The sequence below is a fragment of the Ascaphus truei genome, unplaced genomic scaffold, assembly GCF_040206685.1.
Source record: "Ascaphus truei isolate aAscTru1 unplaced genomic scaffold, aAscTru1.hap1 HAP1_SCAFFOLD_236, whole genome shotgun sequence".
In the NCBI taxonomy this organism is placed as follows: Eukaryota; Metazoa; Chordata; class Amphibia; order Anura; family Ascaphidae; genus Ascaphus; species Ascaphus truei.
In genome coordinates this window covers 186,098-213,039 of record NW_027455280.1, presented here as the reverse complement: position 1 = coordinate 213,039, position 26,942 = coordinate 186,098, and the positions used below count along the sequence as shown (strand labels likewise).

Genomic DNA, 26,942 nt, shown 5'->3' with positions numbered 1-26,942 from the left:
GGGTTATATGTGACCACCAAAGGAACCCTGTCGCTTGTCTCCTTCTGTTTGTATTCAAGGAGATCACTTCTTGGTATTCTGGTGGCTTTGTGAATTTGCTGGTCTACAATTCTGTGGTTATATCCATGGTTTATAAAGTCTGATCTCAAGGCTTTAATCCGCTGGTCTCTGTCTGCTGTGTCGGAGCATATCCGGTTGTATCGTATGGCTTGACTGTAGATGGTTGCATGTTTGGTGTGTGTCGGGTGGAAGCTGTTGTCCCTCAAATAGCTGGCTCTGTCTGTAGGTTTGCGGTATACAGAAGTCTGTAGTTGGTTGTTCTTTATAGTAATGGTGGTGTCTAGAAAATGTACTTCATCCGTGGAATGGGTGAGTTTGAGGTTGATGGTCGGGTGGAAAGTATTGAAGTTGTCATAGAACTGTAGGAGGTCCTGTTCGCCAGAGGTCCAAATCAGGAGGATGTCATCGATGTAGCGAAGGTATGTAAGGGGTTTCAAGTGACAGGTGGACAGAAAGTCACTTTCCAGTTTTGCGCAGAACAGATTGGCATATTGTGGCGCCATCCGAGTACCCATAGCGGTCCCGGTTGTCTGGAGGTATGTGTCATTTCCAAATGTGAAGTAGTTATGGGTCAGAATAAATTCAATGCATTTAGTCACTGTCTCTGTGAGTGGCTCCTGCGATCCCAGAAAATATCTGCAGGCTGAAATCCCATCCTCGTGGGGGATGTTTGTATAAAGTGACTCTACATCCATAGTTGCTAGTAGTGTTCCTGTAGGGAGGGGGCCAATGGCATTCAGTTTGTTTAGCAGGTCGGTGGTATCCTGGATATAGCTGGGTGTGTTCCTGACAAGTGGTTTTAGAATGCCCTCCACCCAGCCAGAAATATTCTCGGTAAGTGTGCCAGATCCAGAGACAGTGACTAAATGCATTGAATTTATTCTGACCCATAACTACTTCACATTTGGAAATGACACATACCTCCAGACAACCGGGACCGCTATGGGTACTCGGATGGCGCCACAATATGCCAATCTGTTCTGCGCAAAACTGGAAAGTGACTTTCTGTCCACCTGTCACTTGAAACCCCTTACATACCTTCGCTACATCGATGACATCCTCCTGATTTGGACCTCTGGCGAACAGGACCTCCTACAGTTCTATGACAACTTCAATACTTTCCACCCGACCATCAACCTCAAACTCACCCATTCCACGGATGAAGTACATTTTCTAGACACCACCATTACTATAAAGAACAACCAACTACAGACTTCTGTATACCGCAAACCTACAGACAGAGCCAGCTATTTGAGGGACAACAGCTTCCACCCGACACACACCAAACATGCAACCATCTACAGTCAAGCCATACGATACAACCGGATATGCTCCGACACAGCAGACAGAGACCAGCGGATTAAAGCCTTGAGATCAGACTTTATAAACCATGGATATAACCACAGAATTGTAGACCAGCAAATTCACAAAGCCACCAGAATACCAAGAAGTGATCTCCTTGAATACAAACAGAAGGAGACAAGCGACAGGGTTCCTTTGGTGGTCACATATAACCCACACCTAGGAGCCCTACGCAAGATCGCCAGGAAACTACAACCCATCCTCCAGGAAGATACAAGACTGCAACAGGTCTTCCCTGAAGCACCCTTATTATCATACAGACAACCCCATAATCTCAAGAAAATTATGGTGAGGAGTAAAGTATTCAGCAGTACAACTGAATGCGGGACAAAACCATGCCAGGACCCAAGATGCAAAACCTGCGCAATGCTCTACACAGCGGACACAATACAAATACCACACAAGAATCGGGAATACAAAATCAGAGGAGGGTTCACCTGTTCCTCCAGCAATGTCGTGTACCTCATCATGTGCATGAAATGCCCAGGGGGCTGCTACTACATAGGTGAGACAGGACAGGGGCTAAACAAGAGAATGAACCTGCATCGCCACAGCATCACACGCGGAACAAGAGACAGTCCTGTTGGCGAACATTTCTCTGACTCTGGCCATAAGATGAACGATCTGAGGGTTGCCATACTCAAAGGTAATCTTAAAACTCCGAAAGAGAGACGGTTGCATGAATACAAATTTATGCAACTGTTCGGGACACTTAGCAGTGGCCTAAACAGAGATCGAAATTTTATGAGTCATTACTGACACTAGCGAACTCTCTTCCCATGAGCGCTAAAGGCCATGTCTGTACATACTGTGCTATATGTATGCACACACAGCTGTCTCTCACACATACTAATACTCCTTATTTTTCCATCCATATACACCAATAGGGACCACATAGTATCCACACACACTTTTAGTTGTGCTACAAACTCTCACATTTCCACACCCACCCACACCATTTATATCCCTCTCACTCCACACACACCTTGTGTAGAGCACTGTTTATACTGTGGGCTCTCCATTCATTTTTATTCACACTGATACACATACACACTCTTTCTTCACTTGCTTTCAGTTACCCTTTGACACCTCTAGCCATAAAACACATCCACACGGGGGAAGGAACAGCACAGATAACATTCCAAGAGACACTGTTTTTAAGTTATCCTTGCTTCATTCATTGTAACATCGCCGGAAGAAGAGATCAGTGTATCTCGAAAGCTCGCACAAATAAAAGCATTTCGTTAGCCACAGAACGGTATCATCTATTTATTTTTTGATTATATATATATATATATAATAGATAAGATATTGTATTTTGTGCTGCAAAATCAGACAATAGGAAAGGAAATCCCTGCCCCGAAGAGCTTTAATGGGAAACTTACAGAGACAGCAGGTGAGGGAGTAAGTGCTCTAGATGGCAGTGCTTGGCCACAATGGGTGGTAGGAGTGACTGAGTGTGGGACCTTAGCCATGAGGGCAGGCTATTGGGATGCTTGATTTGTGGGGTAAATTTTAAGGAAGGTCAGTGTTAAATGAAAAGGTTAACACCTTTTACAGGGGAAGAGGTGGCAGGGAGGCATGAGTGAGATCAGGTGTGTATGTCTGGCTTCAGGCTTAGGGAAGATCCCCAGCAGCAGGAAGGAGGAGATAAAGGGTGTGAATAGAGGATTTTGTGTGGGTGTTTTTTATTGAGGGGTAAAGAAGTTGTTGGGAGAGAGGTGTATAAATAATGGTGCAGTGGGGAATGGGGATGTTGGAGAGAACAGAGATGCTCACAAAGGAGTGAGGAAACAGTAAACAGAAAAAGAAATAGGGAGGGCATAGTGAGATGCAGGAGGAGAGACTTCCAAGGTACTGGAGGATAAAAGTGTACACATAAATCACAGATGTTAAAAGTTAATGTCTCACAGTAGCAACTTTGTAATGCAGAGTCCAGATCTTCCTCCAATCTTCGCCTCCAATTTCAACTCCAAAATTAACTCTTGTAGACACTTTTGATGTTACACAGCCTTATGGCTAACAGCCATGCTACAGTGACTTAAGTACCCTATTCACATGCATTTGACTAACACTTAAGGGAGGGGTTTGTCTAATCAACTCACACTTACAAAATAGTTAATTAGATTATCATTTCTTTCTCAATTGATAGGAATCAGCTCACAAACATACCCCAAAAACCAATTAAATCTTAATTTCTCTGGTTAACACAAAAACACAAACACACACATATAGATTATATATAATGTATACACACACACACAGTATACTTAAATGATTTGCATAGGCGCCACACACACACATACACACACATACACACACACACACACACACACACACACACACACACACACACACACACAAACACACATAGATTATATATAATGTACACATTATATATAATGTACACACATATACACACACACACACATATATATATACACACACACACATATATATACACACACACACATATACACACACACACACACACACATATACACACATACACACATACACACATATACACACACACACACACATATATATACACACATACACACATACACACACACACATATACACACATACATACACACACACACACACACACGCACACATATATGTATATACACGGGCGCTGCCCAGCATGGTGGGGTGGGGTGGGGGGGGGCTGGGGCCGGTATGGTGGGGGGGGGGGGCTGGGGCCGGTATGGTGGGGGGGGGCTGGGGCTGGTATGGTGGGGGGGGGGGCTGGGGCCGGGGGCCGGTATGGTGGGGGGGCTGGGGCCCGGTATGGGGGGGGGGCTGGTATGGTGGGGGGGGGGGGGGGCTGGGGCCGGGGCCCGGTATGGTGGGGGGGGGGGGCTGGGGCCGGTATGGTGGGGGGGGGGGGGGGCTGGGGCCCGGTATGGTGGGGGGGCTGGGGCCCGGTATGGGGGGGGGGGCTGGGGCCGGTATGGGGGGGGGGGGCTGGGGCCGGGGGCCGGTATGGTGGGGGGGCTGGGGCCCGGTATGGGGGGGGGCTGGGGCCGGTATGGTGGGGGGGCTGGGGCCGGGGGCCGGTATGGTGGGGGGGGCTGGGGCCCGGTATGGGGTGGGGGGGCTGGGGCCGGTATGGGGGGGGGGGGCTGGGGCCGGGGGCCGGTATGGTGGGGGGGCTGGGGCCCGGTATGGGGGGGGGCTGGGGCCGGTATGGTGGGGGGGCTGGGGCGCGGGGGGCGGTATGGTGGGGGGGCTGGGGCCCGGTATGGGGGGGGGCTGGGGCCGGTATGGTGGGGGGGGCTGGGGCCGGGGGCCGGTATGGTGGGGGGGCTGGGGCCCGGTATGGGGGGGGGGGGGGCTGGGGGCCGGTATGGTGGGGGGGGCTGGGGCCGGTATGGTGGGGGGGGGCTGGGGCCGGGGGCCGGTATGGTGGGGGGGCTGGGGGCCCGGTATGGTGGGGGGGCTGGGGCCGGTATGGTGGGGGGGGCTGGGGCCGGGGGCCGGTATGGTGGGGGGGCTGGGGCCCGGTATGGGGGGGGGCTGGGGCCGGTATGGTGGGGGGGCTGGGGCCGGTATGGTGGGGTGGGGGGGTGCCTTATGGCCGGTATGGTGGGGGGGGGTGGCTGGGGCCGGTATGGTGGGGGGGCTGGGGGCCGGTATGGTGGGGGGGGGGCTGGGGCCGGTATGGTGGGGGGGGCTGGGGCCGGTATGGTGGGGGGGCTGGGGCCGGCATGGTGGGGGGGCTGGGGCCTGTATGGTGGGGGGAGGCTGGGGGCCGGTATGGTGGGGGGGGGCTGGGGGCCGGTATGGTGGGGGGGGCTGGGGCCCGGTATGGGGGGGGGCTGGGGCCGGTATGGTGGGGGGGGGGCTGGGGGGCCGGTATGGTGGGGGGGCTGGGGCCCGGTATGGGGGGGGGGGCTGGGGCCGGTATGGGTGGGGGGGGCTGGGGTCGGGGGCCGGTATCCCTCTCACTGCTACCGGCCAAATCTCCACAACCAGATCGGCCCAGATGTCAGCAGCAATATGTCCCACCCCCACATTCTGCTGATTGTGTCCAGCCCCCTGACAGCTTCCCCATCCTATTGGCTGTTGGAACGAGTGACCTGCCAGATTAGATGCACCCTTTATTCATCAGAGAGAAACAAATAGCGACAAAGGGAAGAAGCACGAGGACAATAGGAAGAGGGAGAGAGGGTGAGAGAGAAGAGAGGGAGAGAGAGGGAGAGAGAGGGAGAGAGAGGGGGAGAGAGGAGAGAGAAGAGATAGGGAGAGAGAGGGAGAGGAGAGAGACAGAGAGAAGAGAGAGGGAGAGAGACAGAGAGAAGAGAGAGGGAGAGAGAGGGAGAGAGGGTGAGAGAGAAGCGAGAGGGAGAGAGACAAGAGAGAGAGAAGAGAGAGAGGGAGAGAGAAGAGAGAGAGGGAGAGACAGAGAGAAGAGAGAGATAGAGAGAGACAGAGAGAAGAGAGAGAGGGAGAGAGGGAGAGAGACAGAGAGAGGGTGAGAGACAGAGAGAGGGTGAGAGACAGAGAGAGGGTGAGACAGAGAGAGGGTAAGAGAGAGGGAGAGAGACAGAGAGAGGGAGAGACAGAGAGAAGAGAGTGAAGAGAGAGGGACAGAGAGAAGAGAGAGACAGAGAGAGGGAGAGAGAAGAGAGGGTGAGAGACAGAGAGAAGAGAGAGGGTGAGAGGGAGAGAGAGACAGTGAGAAGAGAGAGGGAGAGAGACAGAGATAAGAGAGAGAGAAGAGAGAGAAGAGAGAGACAGAGAGGGAGAGAGAAGAGAGAGACAGAGAGGAGAGAGAGAGACAGAGAGAAGAGAGAGGGAGAGAGACAGAGAGAAGAGAGAGAGAAGAGAGAGACAGAGAGAGGGAGAGAGAAGAGGGAGAGAGAGAGACAGAGAGAAGAGAGAGACAGAGAGAAGAGAGAGACAGAGAGAAGAGAGAGACAGAGATAAGAGAAAGACAGAGAGAAGAGAGAGAGACAGAGAAGAGAGTGAGAAGGGGGGGAGAGAAAGAGAAGGGAGAGAGAGGGAAGGGGAAGAGAGAGAAGGAGGGAAGGGGAAGAGAGAGGAGGGAAGGGGAAGAGAGAGGAGGGAAGGGGAAGAGAGAGGAGGGAAGGGGAAGAGAGAGGAGGGAAGGGGAAGAGAGAGAGGGGGAAGGGGAGAGAGAGAGAGAGAGGGGGAAGGGGTGAGAGAGAGGGGAAGGGGTGAGAGAGAGGGAGAAGGGGGAGAGAGAGAGGGAAGGGGGGAGAGAGAAGGAAACGAGAAGGAAGAAAGGGGGAAAGGGATAGAGAAGGGAGAGGAGAGAGAACGGGGAAGAGGAAGGAGGAAGAGAGAGAGAGGGAAGGGGGGGAGAGAGAGGGAAGGGGGGAGAGAGAGAGGGAAGGGGGGAGAGAGAGAGGGAAGGGGGGGAGAGAGAGAGGGAAGGGGGGAGAGAGAGAGGGAAGGGGGGAGAGAGAGAGGAGGAAGGGGGAGAGAAGGAAACTAGGAACAGAGAATTAAAGAGACGGTACAGAGGAAGACACAGAGACAGCGACCAGAGAGAGGAGACCTGGGGGGAGAGTGAGGGGAGGAGAGGAGAGCTGTGGATAGTCGGGAGAGAGGAGAGCTGGGAGAGAAAGGAGAGCTGGAGTGTATTGGATTTCTCTGGGGCCTGTGGAGCATCGTCTCTTCTGGAGGGTGAGTGCCCCTTCCCTCTTCTGGAGGGTGAGTGCCCCTTCCCTCTTCTGGAGGGTGAGTGCCCCTTCCCACTGCTGGAGGGTGAGTGCCCCTTCCCTCTTCTGGAGGGTGAGTGCCCCTTCCCTCTTCTGGAGGGTGAGTGCCCCCTTCCCGCACTGCTGGAGGGTGAGTGCCCCTTCCCACTGCTGGAGGGTGAGTGCCCCTTCCCACTGCTGGAGGGTGAGTGCCCCTTCCCACTGCTGGAGGGTGAGTGCCCCCTTCCCACTGCTGAAGGGTGAGTGCCCCCTTCCCACTGCTGCCTGTCTCAGGCTCCTCACACACGTATGTGAGTGCATCTGTCCCTCCATGTCTCTCCATGTCCCTCTCTGCCTCTTTAGATGCCCTGTGTGCTTCACCCTGAATGCATCCGTTTTTATATTTACTTTTATATATTTACTTTATGTGTGTGTGTGTGTGTGTGTGTGTGTGTGTGTGTGTGTGTGTGTGTGTGTGTGTGGTGTGTGTGTGTGTGTGTGTGTGTGTGTGTGTGTGTGTGTGTGTGTGTGTGTGTATATTTTTTTTGATGATAAATCTAGTGCAAAACGTTCAAGAACTTCCCCCTGTGTGTGACCCCCTGTAGCTGTGCCCCTGTGTGTGACCCCCTGTAGCTGTGCCCCTGTGTGTGACTCCTTGTAGCTGTGCCCCTGTGTGTGACTCCCTGTAGCTGTGCCCCTGTGTGTGACCCCCTGTAGCTGTGCCCCTGTGTGTGACTCCTTGTAGCTGTGCCCTGTGTGTGACTCCCTGTAACTGTGCCCCTGTGTGTGACCTCCTGTAGCTGTGTCCCTGTGTGTGACCTCCTGTAGCTGTGCCCCTGTGTGTGACCCCCTGTAGCTGTGCCCTGTGTGTGACCCCCTGTAGCTGTGCCCCTGTGTGTGACTCCCTGTAGCTGTGCCCCTGTGTGTGACCTCCTGTAGCTGTGCCCTGTGTGTGACCCCCTGTAGCTGTGCCCCTGTGTGTGACTCCCTGTAGCTGTGCCCCTGTGTGTGACTCCCTGTAGCTGTGCCCCTGTGTGTGACCCCCTGTAGCTGTGCCCCTGTGTGTGACCCCCTGTAGCTGTGCCCCTGTGTGTGACTCCTTGTAGCTGTGCCCCTGTGTGTGACTCCCTGTAACTGTGCCCCTGTGTGTGACCTCCTGTAGCTGTGTCCCTGTGTGTGACCTCCTGTAGCTGTGCCCCTGTGTGTGACCCCCTGTAGCTGTGCCCTGTGTGTGACCCCCTGTAGCTGTGCCCCTGTGTGTGACTCCCTGTAGCTGTGCCCCTGTGTGTGACCTCCTGTAGCTGTGCCCTGTGTGTGACCCCCTGTAGCTGTGCCCCTGTGTGTGACTCCCTGTAGCTGTGCCCCTGTGTGTGACTCCCTGTAGCTGTGCCCCTGTGTGTGACCCCCTGTAGCTGTGCCCCTGTGTGTGACCCCCTGTAGCTGTGCCCCTGTGTGTGACTCCTTGTAGCTGTGCCCCTGTGTGTGACTCCCTGTAGCTGTGCCACTGTGTGTGACCCCCTGTAGCTGTGCCCCTGTGTGTGACCCCCTGTAGCTGTGCCCCTGTGTGTGACTCCTTGTAGCTGTGCCCCTGTGTGTGACTCCCTGTAGCTGTGCCCCTGTGTGTGACCCCCTGTAGCTGTGCCCCTGTGTGTGACTCCTTGTAGCTGTGCCCCTGTGTGTGACTCCCTGTAGCTGTGCCCCTGTGTGTGACCCCCTGTAGCTGTGCCCCTGTGTGTGACTCCTTGTAGCTGTGCCCCTGTGTGTGACCCCCTGTAGCTGTGCCCCTGTGTGTGACCCCCTGTAGCTGTGCCCCTGTGTGTGACCCCCTGTGTGTGACCCCCTGCAGCTGTGCCCTGTGTGTGACCTCCTGTCAGTGTGTGACCCCCTGTAGCTGTGCCCCTGTGTGTGACCCCCTGTAGCTGTGCCCTGTGTGTGACCTCCTGTAGCTGTGCCCCTGTGTGTGACTCCCTGTAGCTGTGCCCCTGTGTGTGACTCCCTGTAGCTGTGCCCCTGTGTGTGACTCCCTGTAGCTGTGCCCTGTGTGTGACTCCCTGTAGCTGTGCCCCTGTGTGTGACTCCCTGTAGCTGTGCCCCTGTGTGTGACTCCCTGTAGCTGTGCCCCTGTGTGTGACTCCCTGTAGCTGTGCCCCTGTGTGTGACTCCCTGTAGCTGTGCCCCTGTGTGTGACCCCCTGTAGCTGTGCCCCTGTGTGTGACTCCCTGTAGCTGTGCCCCTGTGTGTGACCCCCTGTAGCTGTGCCCTGTGTGTGACTCCCTGTAGCTGTGCCCCTGTGTGTGACTCCCTGTAGCTGTGCCCCTGTGTTTGACCCCCTGTGTGTGACCCCCTGTAGCTGTGCCCTGTGTGTGACCTCCTGTCAGTGTGTGACCCCCTGTAGCTGTGCCCCTGTGTGTGACCCCCTGTGTGTGACCCCCTGTAGCTGTGCCCTGTGTGTGACCTCCTGTAGCTGTGCCCCTGTGTGTGACTCCCTGTAGCTGTGCCCCTGTGTGTGACTCCCTGTAGCTGTGACCCCCTGTGTGTGACCCCCTGGTAGCTGTGCCCTGTGTGTGACTCCCTGTAGCTGTGCCCCTGTGTGTGACTCCCTGTAGCTGTGCCCCTGTGTGTGACTCCCTGTAGCTGTGCCCTGTGTGTGACCTCCTGTAGCTGTGCCCCTGTGTGTGAGCCCCTGTAGCTGTGCCCCTGTGTGTGACTCCCTGTAGCTGTGCCCCTGTGTGTGAGCCCCTGTAGCTGTGCCCTGTGTGTGACTCCCTGTAGCTGTGCCCTGTGTGTGACTCCCTGTAGCTGTGCCCCTGTGTGTGACTCCCTGTAGCTGTGCCCCTGTGTGTGACTCCCTGTAGCTGTGCTCCTTATTGTGACTCCCTGTAGCTGTGCCCCTGTGTGTGACCCCCTGTAGCTGTGCCCTGTGTGTGACCCCCTGTAGCTGTGCCCCTGTGTGTGACCCCCTGTAGCTGTGCCCCTGTGTGTGACCCCCTGTAGCTGTGCCCCTCCTGTGTGTGACCCCCTGTAGCTGTGCCCCTCCTGTGTGTGACCCCCTGTGTGTGAGCCCCTGTAGCTGTGCCCCTGTGTGTGACCCCCTGTAGCTGTGCCCCTGTGTGTGACTCCCTGTAGCTGTGCCCCTGTGTGTGACTCCCTGTAGCTGTGCCCCTGTGTGTGACTCCCTGTAGCTGTGCCCCTGTGTGTGACTCCCTGTAGCTGTGCCCCTGTGTGTGACCCCCTGTGTGTGACCCCCTGTGTGTGACCCCCTGTAGCTGTGCCCCTGTGTGTGACTCCCTGTAGCTGTGCCCCTGTGTGTGACTCCCTGTAGCTGTGCCCCTGTGTGTGACTCCCTGTAGCTGTGCCCCTGTGTGTGACCCCCTGTGTGTGACCCCCTGTGTGTGACCCCCTGTAGCTGTGCCCTGTGTGTGACCTCCTGTCAGTGTGTGACCCCCTGTAGCTGTGCCCCTGTGTGTGACCCCCTGTAGCTGTGCCCCTGTGTGTGACCCCCTGTAGCTGTGCCCCTGTGTGTGACCCCCTGTGTGTGACCCCCTGTAGCTGTGCCCTGTGTGTGACTCCCTGTAGCTGTGCCCCTGTGTGTGACTCCCTGTAGCTGTGCCCCTGTGTGTGACTCCCTGTAGCTGTGCCCCTGTGTGTGACTCCCTGTAGCTGTGCCCCTGTGTGTGACCCCCTGTGTGTTACCCCCTGTAGCTGTGCCCTGTGTGTGACCTCCTGTCAGTGTGTGACCCCCTGTAGCTGTGCCCCTGTGTGTGACTCCCTGTAGCTGTGCCCCTGTGTGTGACTCCCTGTAGTTGTGCCCCTGTGTGTGACCCCCTGTAGCTGTGCCCTTGTGTGTGACTCCCTGTAGCTGTGCCCCTGTGTGTGACTCCTGTAGCTGTGCCCCTGTGTGTGACCTCCTGTAGCTGTGCCCCTGTGTGTGACTCCTGTAGCTGTGCCCCTGTGTGTGACCTCCTGTAGCTGTGCCCCTGTGTGTGACTCCCTGTAGCTGTGCCCTGTGTGTGACTCCCTGTAGCTGTGCCCCTGTGTGTGACTCCCTGTAGCTGTGCCCCTGTGTGTGACCCCCTGTAGCTGTGCCCCTGTGTGTGACCCCCTGTAGCTGTGCCCCTGTGTGTGACCCCCTGTAGCTGTGCCCCTGTGTGTGACCCCCTGTAGCTGTGCCCCTGTGTGTGACCCCTGTAGCTGTGCCCCTGTGTGTGACTCCCTGTAGCTGTGCCCCTGTGTGTGACTCCCTGTAGCTGTGCCCCTGTGTGTGACCCCTGTGTGTGACCCCCTGTAGCTGTGCCACTGTGTGTGACCCCCTGTAGCTGTGCCACTGTGTGTGACCCCCTGTAGCTGTGCCCCTGTGTGTGACCCCCTGTAGCTGTGCCCCTGTGTGTGACTCCTTGTAGCTGTGCCCCTGTGTGTGACTCCCTGTAGCTGTGCCCCTGTGTGTGACCCCCTGTAGCTGTGCCCCTGTGTGTGACTCCTTGTAGCTGTGCCCCTGTGTCTGACCCCCTGTAGCTGTGCCCCTGTGTGTGACCCCCTGTAGCTGTGCCCCTGTGTGTGACCCCCTGTGTGTGACCCCCTGTAGCTGTGCCCTGTGTGTGACCCCCTGTAGCTGTGCCCCTGTGTGTGACCCCCTGTAGCTGTGCCCCTGTGTGTGACCCCCTGTAGCTGTGCCCTGTGTGTGACCTCCTGTAGCTGTGCCCCTGTGTGTGACTCCCTGTAGCTGTGCCCCTGTGTGTGACTCCCTGTAGCTGTGCCCCTGTGTGTGACCCCCTGTGTGTGACCCCCTGTAGCTGTGCCCTGTGTGTGACTCCCTGTAGCTGTGCCCCTGTGTGTGACTCCCTGTAGCTGTGCCCCTGTGTGTGACTCCCTGTAGCTGTGCCCCTGTGTGTGACTCCCTGTAGCTGTGCCCCTGTGTGTGACCCCCTGTAGCTGTGCCCCTGTGTTTGACCCCCTGTAGCTGTGCCCCTGTGTGTGACTCCCTGTAGCTGTGCCCCTGTGTGTGATTCCCTGTAGCTGTGTCCCTGTGTGTGACCTCCTGTAGCTGTGCCCTGTGTGTGACCCCCTGTCAGTGTGTGACCCCCTGTAGCTGTGCCCCTGTGTGTGACCCCCTGTAGCTGTGCCCCTGTGTGTGACCCCCTGTGTGTGACCCCCTGTAGCTGTGCCCTGTGTGTGACCTCCTGTAGCTGTGCCCCTGTGTGTGACTCCCTGTAGCTGTGCCCCTGTGTGTGACTCCCTGTAGCTGTGCCCCTGTGTGTGACCCCCTGTAGCTGTGCCCTGTGTGTGACTCCCTGTAGCTGTGCCCCTGTGTGTGACTCCCTGTAGCTGTGCCCCTGTGTGTGACTCCCTGTAGCTGTGCCCCTGTGTGTGACCCCCTGTGTGTGACCCCCTGTAGCTGTGCCCTGTGTGTGACCCCCTGTAGCTGTGCCCTGTGTGTGACCCCCTGTAGCTGTGCCCCTGTGTGTGACCCCCTGTAGCTGTGCCCCTGTGTGTGACCCCCTGTAGCTGTGCCCCTGTGTGTGACCCCCTGTAGCTGTGCCCCTGTGTGTGACCCCCTGTGTGTGACCCCCTGTAGCTGTGCCCTGTGTGTGACCTCCTGTAGCTGTGCCCCTGTGTGTGACTCCCTGTAGCTGTGCCCCTGTGTGTGACTCCCTGTAGCTGTGCCCCTGTGTGTGACCCCCTGTGTGTGACCCCCTGTAGCTGTGCCCTGTGTGTGACTCCCTGTAGCTGTGCCCCTGTGTGTGACTCCCTGTAGCTGTGCCCCTGTGTGTGACTCCCTGTAGCTGTGCCCCTGTGTGTGACCCCCTGTGTGTGACCCCCTGTGTGTGACCCCCTGTAGCTGTGCCCTGTGTGTGACCTCCTGTCAGTGTGTGACCCCCTGTAGCTGTGCCCCTGTGTGTGACCCCCTGTAGCTGTGCCCCTGTGTGTGACCCCCTGTAGCTGTGCCCCTGTGTGTGACCCCCTGTAGCTGTGCCCCTGTGTGTGACCCCCTGTAGCTGTGCCCCTGTGTGTGACCCCCTGTAGCTGTGCCCCTGTGTGTGACTCCCTGTAGCTGTGCCCCTGTGTGTGACTCCCTGTAGCTGTGCCCCTGTGTGTGACCCCCTGTGTGTGACCCCCTGTGTGTGACCCCCTGTAGCTGTGCCCTGTGTGTGTCCTCCTGTCAGTGTGTGACCCCCTGTAGCTGTGCCCCTGTGTGTGACTCCCTGTAGCTGTGCCCCTGTGTGTGACCCCCTGTAGCTGTGCCCCTGTGTGTGACCCCCTGTAGCTGTGCCCCTGTGTGTGACCCCCTGTAGCTGTGCCCCTGTGTGTGACTCCCTGTAGCTGTGCCCCTGTGTGTGACTCCCTGTAGCTGTGCCCCTGTGTGTGACTCCCTGTAGTTGTGCCCCTGTGTGTGACCCCCTGTAGCTGTGCCCCTGTGTGTGACTCCCTGTAGCTGTGCCCCTGTGTGTGACCTCCTGTAGCTGTGCCCCTGTCTGTGACCCCCTGTAGCTGTGCCCCTGTGTGTGACCTCCTGTAGCTGTGCGCCTGTGTGTGAGCCCCTGTAGCTGTGCCCCTGTGTGTGACTCCCTGTAGCTGTGCCCCTGTGTGTGACCCCCTGTAGCTGTGCCCCTGTGTGTGACCCCCTGTAGCTGTGCCCCTGTGTGTGACTCCCTGTAGCTGTGCCCCTGTGTGTGACTCCCTGTAGCTGTGCCCCTGTGTGTGACCCCCTGTAGCTGTGCCCCTGTGTGTGACCTCCTGTAGCTGTGCCCCTGTGTGTGACTCCTGTAGCTGTGCCCCTGTGTGTGACTCCCTGTAGCTGTGCCCCTGTGTGTGACTCCCTGTAGCTGTGCCCCTGTGTGTGACCTCCTGTAGCTGTGCCCCTGTGTGTGACTCCTGTAGCTGTGCCCTGTGTGTGACCTCCTGTAGCTGTGCCCCTGTGTGTGACTCCCTGTAGCTGTGCCCCTGTGTGTGACCTCCTGTAGCTGTGCCCCTGTGTGTGACTCCCTGTAGCTGTGCCCCTGTGTGTGACCTCCTGTAGCTGTGCCCCTGTGTGTGACTCCTGTAGCTGTGCCCCTGTGTGTGACCCCCTGTAGCTGTGCCCCTGTGTGTGACTCCTGTAGCTGTGCCCTGTGTGTGACTCCCTGTAGCTGTGCCCCTGTGTGTGACCTCCTGTAGCTGTGCGCCTGTGTGTGACCTCCTGTAGCTGTGCCCCTGTCTGTGACCCCCTGTAGCTGTGCCCCTGTGTGTGACCTCCTGTAGCTGTGCGCCTGTGTGTGAGCCCCTGTAGCTGTGCCCCTGTGTGTGACCCCCTGTATCTGTGCCCCTGTGTGTGACTCCCTGTAGCTGTGCCCCTGTGTGTGACTCCCTGTAGCTGTGCCCCTGTGTGTGACTCCCTGTAGCTGTGCCCCTGTGTGTGACTCCCTGTAACTGTGCCCCTGTGTGTGACCCCCTGTAGCTGTGCCCCTGTGTGTGACCCCCTGTAGCTGTGCCCCTGTGTGTGACCCCCTGTAGCTGTGCCCCTGTGTGTGACTCCCTGTAACTGTGCCCCTGTGTGTGACTCCCTGTAGCTGTGCCCCTGTGTGTGACCCCCTGTAGCTGTGCCCCTGTGTGTGACCTCCTGTAGCTGTGCCCCTGTGTGTGACTCCTGTAGCTGTGCCCCTGTGTGTGACCTCCTGTAGCTGTGCCCCTGTGTGTGACCTCCTGTAGCTGTGCCCCTGTGTGTGACTCCCTGTAGCTGTGCCCCTGTGTGTGACCTCCTGTAGCTGTGCCCCTGTGTGTGACCTCCTGTAGCTGTGCCCCTGTGTGTGACTCCTGTAGCTGTGCCCTGTGTGTGACCCCCTGTAGCTGTGCCCCTGTGTGTGACCTCCTGTAGCTGTGCGCCTGTGTGTGAACCCCTGTAGCTGTGCCCCTGTGTGTGACTCCTGTAGCTGTGCCCTGTGTGTGACTCCCTGTAGCTGTGCCCCTGTGTGTGACTCCTGTAGCTGTGCCCTGTGTGTGACTCCCTGTAGCTGTGCCCCTGTGTGTGACTCCCTGTAGCTGTGCCCCTGTGTGTGACTCCCTGTAGCTGTGCCCCTGTGTGTGACTCCCTGTAGCTGTGCCCCTGTGTGTGACTCCTGTAGCTGTGCCCTGTGTGTGACTCCCTGTAGCTGTGCCCCTGTGTGTGACTCCCTGTAGCTGTGCCCCTGTGTGTGACTCCCTGTAGCTGTGCCCCTGTGTGTGACTCCCTGTAGCTGTGCCCCTGTGTGTGACCCCCTGTAGCTGTGCCCCTGTGTGTGACCCCCTGTAGCTGTGCCCCTGTGTGTGACCCCCTGTAGCTGTGCCCCTGTGTGTGACTCCCTGTAACTGTGCCCCTGTGTGTGACTCCCTGTAGCTGTGCCCCTGTGTGTGACCCCCTGTAGCTGTGCCCTGTGTGTGACCCCCTGTAGCTGTGCCCCTGTGTGTGACCTCCTGTAGCTGTGCCCCTGTGTGTGACCTCCTGTAGCTGTGTCCCTGTGCGTGACCTCCTGTAGCTGTGCCCCTGTGTGTGACCCCCTGTAGCTGTGCCCCTGTGTGTGACCTCCTGTAGCTGTGCCCCTGTGTGTGACCTCCTGTAGCTGTGTCCCTGTGCGTGACCTCCTGTAGCTGTGCCCCTGTGTGTGACCCCCTGTAGCTGTGCCCCTGTGTGTGACCCCCTGTAGCTGTGCCCCTGTGTGTGACCCCCTGTAGCTGTGCCCCTGTGTGTGACTCCCTGTAACTGTGCCCCTGTGTGTGACCCCCTGTAGCTGTGCCCCTGTGTGTGACCCCTTGTAGCTGTGCCCCTGTGTGTGACTCCCTGTAGCTGTGCCCCTGTGTGTGACCTCCTGTAGCTGTGCCCTGTGTGTGACCCCCTGTAGCTGTGCCCCTGTGTGTGACTCCCTGTAGCTGTGCCCCTGTGTGTGACCCCCTGTAGCTGTGCCCCTGTGTGTGACCCCCTGTAGCTGTGCCCCTGTGTGTGACTCCCTGTAGCTGTGCCCCTGTGTGTGACCCCCTGTAGCTGTGCCCTGTGTGTGACTCCCTGTAGCTGTGCCCCTGTGTGTGACCCCCTGTAGCTGTGCCCCTGTGTGTGACCCCCTGTAGCTGTGCCCCTGTGTGTGACTCCCTGTAGCTGTGCCCCTGTGTGTGACTCCCTGTAGCTGTGCCCCTGTGTGTGACTCCCTGTAACTGTGCCCCTGTGTGTGACCCCCTGTAGCTGTGCCCCTGTGTGTGACCCCCTGTAGCTGTGCCCCTGTGTGTGACCCCCTGTAGCTGTGCCCCTGTGTGTGACCTCCTGTAGCTGTGCCCCTGTGTGTGACTCCTGTAGCTGTGCCCCTGTGTGTGACCTCCTGTAGCTGTGCCCCTGTGTGTGACTCCTGTAGCTGTGCCCTGTGTGTGACCCCCTGTAGCTGTGCCCCTGTGTGTGACCTCCTGTAGCTGTGCGCCTGTGTGTGACTCCCTGTAGCTGTGCCCCTGTGTGTGACTCCTGTAGCTGTGCCCCTGTGTGTGACTCCCTGTAGCTGTGCCCCTGTGTGTGACTCCCTGTAGCTGTGCCCCTGTGTGTGACTCCCTGTAGCTGTGCCCCTGTGTGTGACTCCCTGTAGCTGTGCCCCTGTGTGTGACTCCCTGTAGCTGTGCCCTGTGTGTGACCTCCTGTAGCTGTGTCCCTGTGCGTGACCTCCTGTAGCTGTGCCCCTGTGTGTGACCCCCTGTAGCTGTGCCCCTGTGTGTGACTCCCTGTAGCTGTGCCCCTGTGTGTGACTCCCTGTAGCTGTGCCCCTGTGTGTGACTCCCTGTAGCTGTGCCCCTGTGTGTGACTCCCTGTAGCTGTGCCCCTGTGTGTGACTCCCTGTAGCTGTGCCCCTGTGTGTGACCCCCTGTAGCTGTGCCCCTGTGTGTGACCTCCTGTAGCTGTGCCCCTGTGTGTGACTCCCTGTAGCTGTGCCCCTGTGTGTGACTCCCTGTAGCTGTGCCCCTGTGTGTGACTCCCTGTAACTGTGCCCCTGTGTGTGACCCCCTGTAGCTGTGCCCCTGTGTGTGACTCCCTGTAGCTGTGCCCCTGTGTGTGACTCCCTGTAGCTGTGCCCCTGTGTGTGACCTCCTGTAGCTGTGCCCCTGTGTGTGACTCCCTGTAGCTGTGCCCCTGTGTGTGACCTCCTGTAGCTGTGCCCCTGTGTGTGACCCCCTGTAGCTGTGTCCCTGTGTGTGACTCCCTGTAGCTGTGCCCCTGTGTGTGACCCCCTGTAGCTGTGTCCCTGTGTGTGAGCCCCTGTAGCTGTGCCCTGTGTGTGACCCCCTGTAGCTGTGCCCCTGTGTGTGACTCCCTGTAGCTGTGCCCCTGTGTGTGACCTCCTGTAGCTGTGCCCCTGTGTGTGACCTCCTGTAGCTGTGCCCCTGTGTGTGACCTCCTGTAGCTGTGCCCCTGTGTGTGACCCCCTGTAGCTGTGACCTGTGTGTGACTCCCTGTAGCTGTACCCCTGTGTGTGACTCCCTGTAGCTGTGCCCCTGTGTGTGACCCCCTGTAGCTGTGCCCCTGTGTGTGACTCCCTGTAGCTGTGACCTGTGTGTGACTCCCTGTAGCTGTGACCTGTGTGTGACTCCCTGTAGCTGTACCCCTGTGTGTGACTCCCTGTAGCTGTGCCCCTGTGTGTGACTCCCTGTAGCTGTGCTCCTTATTGTGACTCCCTGTAGCTGTGCCCCTGTGTGTGACCCCCTGTAGCTGTGCTCCTGTGTGTGACTCCCTGTAGCTGTGCCCCTGTGTGTGACCCCCTGTAGTTGTGCCCCTGTGTGTGACCCCCTGTAGCTGTGCCACTGTGTGTGACCCCCTGTAGCTGTGCCGTGACCCCCTGTAGCTGTGCCCCTGTGTGTGACTCCCTGTAGCTGTGCCCTGTGTGTGACCTCCTGTAGCTGTGCCCCTGTGTGTGACCCCCTGTAGCTGTGTCCCTGTGTGTGACTCCCTGTAGCTGTGCCCCTGTGTGTGACTCCCTGTAGCTGTGCCCCTGTGTGTGACCCCCTGTAGCTGTGCCCCTGTGTGTGACTCCCTGTAGCTGTGACCTGTGTGTGACTCCCTGTAGCTGTGACCTGTGTGTGACTCCCTGTAGCTGTACCCCTGTGTGTGACTCCCTGTAGCTGTGCCCCTGTGTGTGACTCCCTGTAGCTGTGCTCCTTATTGTGACTCCCTGTAGCTGTGCCCCTGTGTGTGACCCCCTGTAGCTGTGCCCCTGTGTGTGACTCCCTGTAGCTGTGTCCCTGTGTGTGACTCCCTGTAGCTGTGCCCCTGTCTGTGACCCCCTGTAGCTGTGCCCCTGTGTGTGACCCCCTGTAGCTGTACCCCTGTGTGGGACCCTCTCTAGCTGTACCCCTGTGTGGGACCCTCTCTAGCTGTACCCCTGTGTGGAACCCTCTCTAGCTGTACCCCTGTGTGGGACCCTCTCTAGCTGTACCCCTATGTGGGACCCTCTCTAGCTGTACCCCTGCCAGTGACTGTTATGGTATCACAACATATTGTAAAAGCACAAAATACATCCAACATTTTCCATATGGCTGCAGGTTATAGTGCAGAAAATCTCAATATCCCGACAGAAATGTCAACCTCCAAGGATAAAAAGCAGTGCAATTTGGGGATTTCGGATCAAAAAGTGGTAATTTATAGGAACAATACTCATACCAGTGAGACTTCATTGAAATGGACACTAAAACCAGTCAGAAGGTTTGGGTCCGCACTCTTGCTTCCTAAAAGTGTCTGTTAGGTAGACCAACTCCTTCCTCTTGCAGCTTGTGTGTATGGAAGTTTTCTCCTCTTCCACCAGGATCCGTCTCAGGAATACTCCAATGACGGATCAATCATAAGAGAAAGAAAACACAGCAGCGCTCCGAGGAGGAAGATATATGTATTGAAATATACAATAATAAAGCAAGTAGTAACTTACTCTTTAAAAGTTAAAAGTCCAGTATGCCTCAAAAGCTCTGCCTCGCCGAACGGTCTGGTTCCTGGCATAGATGCCGTGTTGAGACTGATCACTCCCGCGCGCCGGGAGTGCCTGAGTGTTCAAGTGTGACCGCGTGACTTCCGGGTTTGCGTGCGCAACGTGACCCGTGTGTCGCGATCTAATACGTCTCCTAGGCAAGCAGGACCTCTCACCTCAGCAAATAATAACTATGCTTGCCTAGGAGATGTGAGATGCGAGGCAGAGCTTTTAAGGCATACTGGACTTTTAACTTTTAAAGAGTAAGTTACTACTTGCTTTATTATTGTATATTTCAATACATATATCTTCCTCCTTGTGAGCTGCTGTGTTTTCTTTTTCTTATGATGGGTACTAAAACCAGTTAGACCACAAATCAGTGAGAGGTCCCAGGTCTGCGTGTTCACATGACACAAGTCACACATGTCCCTTCACATGATACAAGCCATACATGTCCCTTCACATGACACAAGTCACACATGTCCCTTCACATGATACAAGCCATACATGTCCCTTCACATGACACAAGTCACACATGTCCCTTCACATTTTCTCTTTATCTACTTCTCTGCTTACAGTATCTCTCCCAGGGTTATCTCCCGGCTCTGTCCATGTTTCCTTCAGAGTTTAGTACATTTTTAGGGTGAAGTCTGGGTATATGCCAAGGTAAATAGCTCAGGGTTGAATCCACTTCTGTTTTCAAAGTGGAATTGATTTGGTAAATGTGAGTATAGTGATAATGACATCAGATAATCTGGAAATTCGTGAATCATCATTTACTCATTGATATGAATAATCAGATGGAAGATAGAAGAAAATAATGAGTAATATCTTTAGAGAGGTGATTACACAGTAAGGCTGCAATGAAAGAGCAATGTGTATGGGGCTGGACATATATAGCACCTGAATAGGGTGCGACCAGTTACTGACACCTATGGTTTGATTTATTTATCAGGATTCAGGATTGTAGTGTTACAAAGAAATGTACATTTCACCCATGCATGTAATTGCTATTTTTATACTTGTATAACATTATTTTGAATTGAGTCCTTTGATATAATTTATACCTTTGCATTATCAGTTCATTTATCATTCCAAATAACATTCATAAATATTGAGATTTTAATCTCAATTGCAAATTGACCTGATCATGATGCATCAAAACTAACATGTAGCCATAACATATATTTGTTTCAGATTATGTTACTACTGAACATATTGGAATAATTACTGTTATAATAAGGACCCTACACATTGCTGGGGTTACAAAATTGGCATTTGTGTCAAGCTACATATATATATAATAAAGAATATCACTTGTGAGCACATTGACATGTCTCAGACAGGTCTGCACCCTGCCATTCAACCATTATCAACTCGCATACAGTGCTCCCACTGCAGCAAGGGATTCTGGGAAAGGACATGTAAATGAGCACACAATGTGTCACCTTTTGCCTGGAATATCCATTCACATGGAGCTCATATAAGCAGATGCAACACTGTTGACACAGCTTTTAAGCACAGCATGAGACTAGCAAAGCAAGTCAAACCACTCACAGACATGTTTCAACCTTGATGGGTATCATCAGTGTGAGGTTGGTTTATACTTGCTTTGCAATATTTCTAGGCTGGATAGGTTTACCATATACACTTTAAGTTATGGTGGGTGAAAAAGGCAACAACAAACCTCCACCGTTAGCATATAGCCATTAAAGAATATCGCTTGTGAGCACATTCACATGACTTAGACAGGTCTGCAACCTGTCTTTCAACCATTATCACCTAGCATACATACAGTGCTCCCACTGCATAGATGTATGTGTGTGTGTGTGTGTGTATATATATATATATATATATATATATATATATATATATATATATATATATATATATACATACACAAACACATATTTTAATATTATATTTAACACAATATTATATTTAACACAAATGCCAGTGTCCTTATCTGCATTGGGAGTGATATACATACGTGTGTGTGTGTGTGTGTGTGTGTGTGTGTGTGTGTGTGTGTGTGTGTGTGTGTGTGTGTGTGTGTGGAGAGAGAATGATGGAAGTGAGAGAGAGGCACAGCAGAATATGCGTTTGCTATATGGATGCAATGGTATAACCCACAAATGAGGACACTACATTTGCTACTTTTATCCCGATAAGTACACAGGGTGTTATTGAAGTACAATATGCATTACCTTGATCACATTTGGGGGAGTGTGAGCTGCCTGTAGGAGCTGTCTGAGGTGCTGAACTTCCATGAAACCAGCCGTTTTCAGGCTATTCCAGATTAAATAACATGTCAGGGACTGATAGAAAAGCAAAAAGGGCAAAATAAGGGAGATGGGGCGATAAAGAAAAGGCGCAAGAATGGTTTAATTCACGCCTCATTCTCATTTTAGTGCACGTGCTTTTGGTTTATAGCTAATGCATTTCTTTGGAATTCTTTTGTCTTTTTCTCACTAAACCCTTGTGCATAGTTTGAATGCACAACTCAGCTGCTTGTAATATAATGTTCTGTGTATATAGACACAATTGGTTCACCTTGGGATGTCATTTGTGATAGACAATATGCTGCTTCTCTCACAAACCATCTGATTTATGTTTCCCCTCATCTTCTCAATCTATCCTAAACTCTTCTCCTAAACTCTTCTCTTTGTCATCCTATCTTTCTCTGACTTTGTCCAGATAAATTCAGGGATACCCAAGACAGCCTGTCTCTTCAGAGCTACATGTTCCAAACCTCAGCAGCATCAACGAGTTAATATTGTGACTTGATTTTCCATGTTGGAGAGACAAAACAATCCATGTGTTACCATGGCAATGCTGTAGTGCAAGTGAATAGGAGAGCGTAGGAGAGATAGAGAAGGACAGAGAAATAAGAGGGGAAGAGAGGAATAAAAGGGGGAATTGACAAATAATGAAGCCTGAGTAGATGGGAGGACAAGTGAGACAATGAAGCAAAGATAGAGACAAGGATAAAGAAAACTAGAACAGTAACGACAGAGAAAGGGAAGAGCAGGGAGAGGAAGAGACAAGGCCAGGAAGAAAACAAAGAAGAAAAAGGTGGAAGGGAGATATTACTGAAACATCCAATTATCAGAGGGAGTGCGATAAACAAGGTGAAGATAAAAGAAACAGGAGTATGAGAGATTTACATATACTGGTGTACAGGAGAGGACCCAGCTCCAGCCCACTGTAACTTTCTAACATCAAACATTGGGTGGCAAAATCTTTGAGCGAGGGATTCATCGTGGCTGTAAAATCAGTATAAATTGTTATGTACACTATTCATGCTATACAGGTAAATAATAATAATAAGTATTACTACTCTTATCTGAGATGGAGAATGAGTGGGATGTAAAGACACAGACAGCACATCTTATAATATTGTTATTATACGTGACAAATAGATGTACTTCCTCTTCCTAATGAAGGAGAACGGAATAGGAAATGTGTAGGGATATGGTTAACATACACACGGACTCAGGAAGAGTTTCTATGAGTCTCTTTATTGACCTATCGGAGGATAGGACAATTTCAAGACTAAATAATAAAGATGCTATATTGTCAATATACATATATATTCAGTATGTAACAAGTTCAAATAAGTAATATTGTATTAAGTTAGAAAGATAAGAAGATAAATCAGTCTAAAGACGGGCAGGTGTAGAAATGTTTTACGTGACTTAAGAATCTATCTTGTTTTATTAATTTCTATTTTGTATGAAACTTGATATGTTTAATGTCTACTGATTTGAATAGTATAGGATCATGAGTTTTGCATCAAAGGTTAGTTAAATAGGTAGTAGAGAATACAATAGAGATCGGTCTTAAAAGATTAGGAACACAGTTAATCTTATAGTTATTTAGTGACAGAACAAATGGTTTTCTAAATCAAAGTAAATATTGCTAATTGAAGGAATATTGGTTTAAACATTGATGATTGACAAGGACATTGGGCTGGCAGTGAGATAAACAGGTGATTGCTATGTTAAGACTTGTTAAGGAAAATGTGCAAAGATTGTATTTGGATTTATAGAATTCAGAATAATTTAACAATCAACCAAGCTAAGAACAACCAAGCTAAGTATTCTACACTCTATAACTAAATTCTAAATGCCTTAAAACCTGATGTCACTGACTGAAATGATGCTGTAAAAGATGTGTTCTATTGTCTCTGAATAAATATAGAAAAGAACCGGACCGTGGATTATTTGATATACTGTATATTGAATGGTGGGACATTTACTTGCACGCATCTAATGAGCTAAATGTTCACGCTCATTGTCACATTCTGTGCTCCTATTTCAATCACTTTCTTTGCCTTACAGATCTATTCACCAGAAATTGCTTTACCCTCCTTAGGCAGAAGACTTTATAATTGTCCCATTTCCAGCATATGACCATGAAGGGACCTCTTCCTCAGACTGAACTGTTTCTCATTCTGATTCTTCTTCATTCCATCTTCTCTTGTCTGGGATTCTGCCCACCTCAATGTGTTTGCGAGACAAGGCCTTGGTTCACCCCACAGTCTGTATACCATGAAGCCAAGACAGTTGACTGCAATGACCTTTTACTCACTCATGTACCTGAGAACCTCTCCATCGACACCCAAGTTCTATTGCTTCAAAGTAATAAGATTTCACACTTAGGTTGGGAACTTCAAGAATTGGTTAACCTGACTGAGCTGGATCTGTCCCAAAATCACTTTAAAAGCATTGGGGATTTGGGTCTATCTAACCTCTCCCATCTTATCACCCTGTATCTGGAGGAGAATCAGCTCACTGAGCTACCAGACAACTGCTTAAAGGCGCTTCAGAGCCTTGAAGAGTTGTATATTAACCATAATCAAATAAGTGTTATTGAACCCCAAGCATTCTTTGGTTTGGGAAGGCTTTTGAGACTTCATCTAAATGCCAATCGTCTCCATGTCATTGATCCAAGGTGGTTTGAAGATCTACCAAATCTAGAAATACTTATGGTTGGGGAGAATCCTGTGGCTGCTCTTCAGAGCCTGAACTTCCAGCCACTGGGGAGATTGCATAGCCTTGTCTTAGCTGGGATGGAGCTAGAACATATTCCAGAAAATGCCTTTTTTGGATTGGACTATCTTGAGAGTCTCTCTTTTTTTGATAATCGATTGACCTCTGTTCCTAAGGAAGCACTAAAGAACTTGAACCTTTTAAAATTCTTAGACCTCAACAAGAATCCCATTGGTAGGATTAGATGTGGGGATTTCAAAGACATGCCCCACTTAGAGGAACTTAGCCTCAATTCAATGGAGGAATTGGAGCGTGTGGAGGCCAACGCCTTCCAAGATCTACCAGAGATCGTAAAACTGGAAATCTGCAACAACCCCAGGTTATCCTACCTGGACCCAGATGCATTTGCCTCTAATGTGGGAGACCTGAAGACTCTACTTCTTAGCAATAATCGATTAGCGATCGTGCCATTGAAAATATTTCAGGCACTGCCAGGGTTGACTGAGATTAGCTTATATAGCAACCCTCTCCGTTGTGATTGCCAAAACAACTGGAAAGGGCTTTCCATGCTAAGATTGATTGAGTTACAGGCCACACTTTGTACAAGCCCTTCCCTGGTCAGTGGGCACCTTTTCCAAGAAATTCAGGGCCAAGCATGGTTGAGTAGATGCCCACCCGTAATAGACACACACTCATTTCCTTCTCAGATACACCTATCTAAGCACCAACTGTTAACTCTCACTTGTCAGGCCAGTGGTCAACCAAAGCCAGAGATGTACTGGATAACCCCATATGGAGAGAGAGTATCAGGAGAAAGTGGCAGAGTCCGAGTCAATACTGAAGGTTCACTGGAAATTGTGGATGTTGTAGAGCAAGATTCAGGATCATATATATGCCACATGTGGAACTCAGATGGTACAGACAGTAAAAGTGTTTTTATCAACATCAACACAACTCGAGAGCAAGAGGCGATTTCCCTCCTCATAGTTACTAAGAAGGTGCATTCAAACTTTGTGGTGGTAGAATGGAAAATGCAGGGTGGGTCAAGCATTGCCACAGATGTCCTTATCCCTGTCCATTGGTCTTCAGCAACAATAAGGATACACAATCCTCACATCAGTTACACAGCTAAAGTGCCTCTTGATATACAAGAGTATAATCTCACTCACCTTAAACCAGCCACAAGGTATGAAGTGTGCCTTACTATTTCCCCTGTTTCCAGATCAAGTCAACATTCTTGCCTCAATGTAACCACTAAAGAAGCTTCCTTCTCTATGGCAGTGGTAGGTAGGCCAGTGAGCATCACCCTCTCAGCTGCCCTGGGCTCTCTTGTGGCTGGGTTATGCATGGCTACAGTTATTATATATGCTGGGCGACACCTCAAACACAAAAGCTGCGGGCACTCTCTGAAAAGGTACATGCAGAGGGCGTCTTTCATCCCACTACACGAGTCCTACCCGCCTCTTATCAGTCTTTGGGAAGGGGATGGAGAGAAGGAAAAGGAGAGCAGTTTAGAGCAACCACCTCTGTCTCCACCCCATGGAGACAAAAGGGTTCACCTCGAGGTCCAAGTTGACACTTCAAAGACCTACATTTGGCAGCCATGAAGATCAATATGGGCCAATGAACGTGGTACATTTAACAGAACAGAAACTATGAGGTGTGTTTTAAAGAACTGTATATCTAGACACTGTGTTGCAGTCTTAAAATTATTTGTAATAACAGTAATGTGGTAACTGTAGCACAAACTCTTCCCAACAGATGTTGAAGGGACACTAGAAGCCCTAACATAAGATGTCTGTCTTAAAAATGTATTTGAGAGAAACAGATTTGGAAAAACGTAACTGGTCTTTTTAGCTAGCTTTATGAGACTCTTACAGATCTTGTGTCAAGAGAAAATCCTCAGGGTGCTTGAATCAGTTGTGACATTCATGTGTGTGACATTAATGCATCCTGAAAACCCATCATATCACCTCAACAAACTAGTCACACACATGTCACCTCAACAAACAAGTCACAGACCCGTCACCTCAACAAACAAGTCACAGACCCGTCACCTCAACAAACCAGTTACAGACTCATCACCTCAACAAACAAGTCACGCACACACATCACCTCAACAAACAAATCACACACACGTCACCTCAACAAACCAGTCATAGACCCGTCACCTCAAACAAGTCAAGCACACACGTCATCCTCAACAAACAAGTCACAGACTCGTCACCTCAACAAACAAGTCACGCACACACGTCACCTAAACAAACCAGTCACAGACCCGTCACCTCAACAAACAAGTCACGCACACACGTCACCTCAACAAACACGTCATCCTCAACAAATACGTCAAGCACACACGTCACCTCAACAAACACGTCAAGCACACACGTCATCCTCAACAAACAAGTCACAGACTCGTCACCTCAACAAACAAGTCACGCACACACGTCACCTCAACAAACACGTCACGCACACACGTCACCTCAACAAACCAGTCACAGACTCGTCACCTCAACAAACAAGTAACAGACCCGTCACCTCAAACAAGTCATGCACACTCGTCACCTCAACAAACAAGTCACAGACCCGTCACCTCAAACAAGTCATGCACACTCGTCACCTCAACAAACAAGTCACAGACCTGTCACCTCAACAAACAAGTCACAGACACGTCACCTCAAACAAGTCATGCACACTCGTCACCTCCAACAAGTCACAGACCTGTCACCTCAACAAATAAGTCACACACACGTTACCTTAATAAAAAGTCACACACACGTCACTTCATCAGACAAGTCCCAAACACTTCAACAAATATGTCACACATACCATCACATGGCCTCCACACGTCTGACAGCTGTGGGCTTCTACAGGCCCAAGCAGATCAATTAAAGAGAGACTAACAATAGGTGTGAAAG

At 52.5% G+C, this 26,942-nt stretch overlaps 1 protein-coding gene across 5 annotated transcripts; it reads left to right on the top strand.

The window, feature by feature from the left end:
* Positions 1-6,846: 6,846 nt before the first annotated feature.
* On the top strand, positions 6,847-26,730 carry LOC142478290 (leucine-rich repeat neuronal protein 1-like). Of its 5 annotated transcripts, none has more exons than XM_075582445.1 (2): positions 6,847-7,083; positions 23,374-26,730. In XM_075582445.1, exon 2 carries the CDS (start codon positions 23,442-23,444, stop codon positions 25,629-25,631), a length of 2,190 nt encoding a protein of 729 aa, XP_075438560.1. In that variant the 5' UTR covers positions 6,847-7,083; positions 23,374-23,441; the 3' UTR covers positions 25,632-26,730. The 5 variants fall into 5 exon arrangements, with proteins under 5 accessions (XP_075438560.1, XP_075438565.1, XP_075438561.1 ...); XM_075582450.1 differs by having other exon boundaries at positions 6,847-7,110; XM_075582446.1 differs by having other exon boundaries at positions 6,847-7,137.
* The last annotated feature ends 212 nt before the right edge of the window (positions 26,731-26,942 follow it).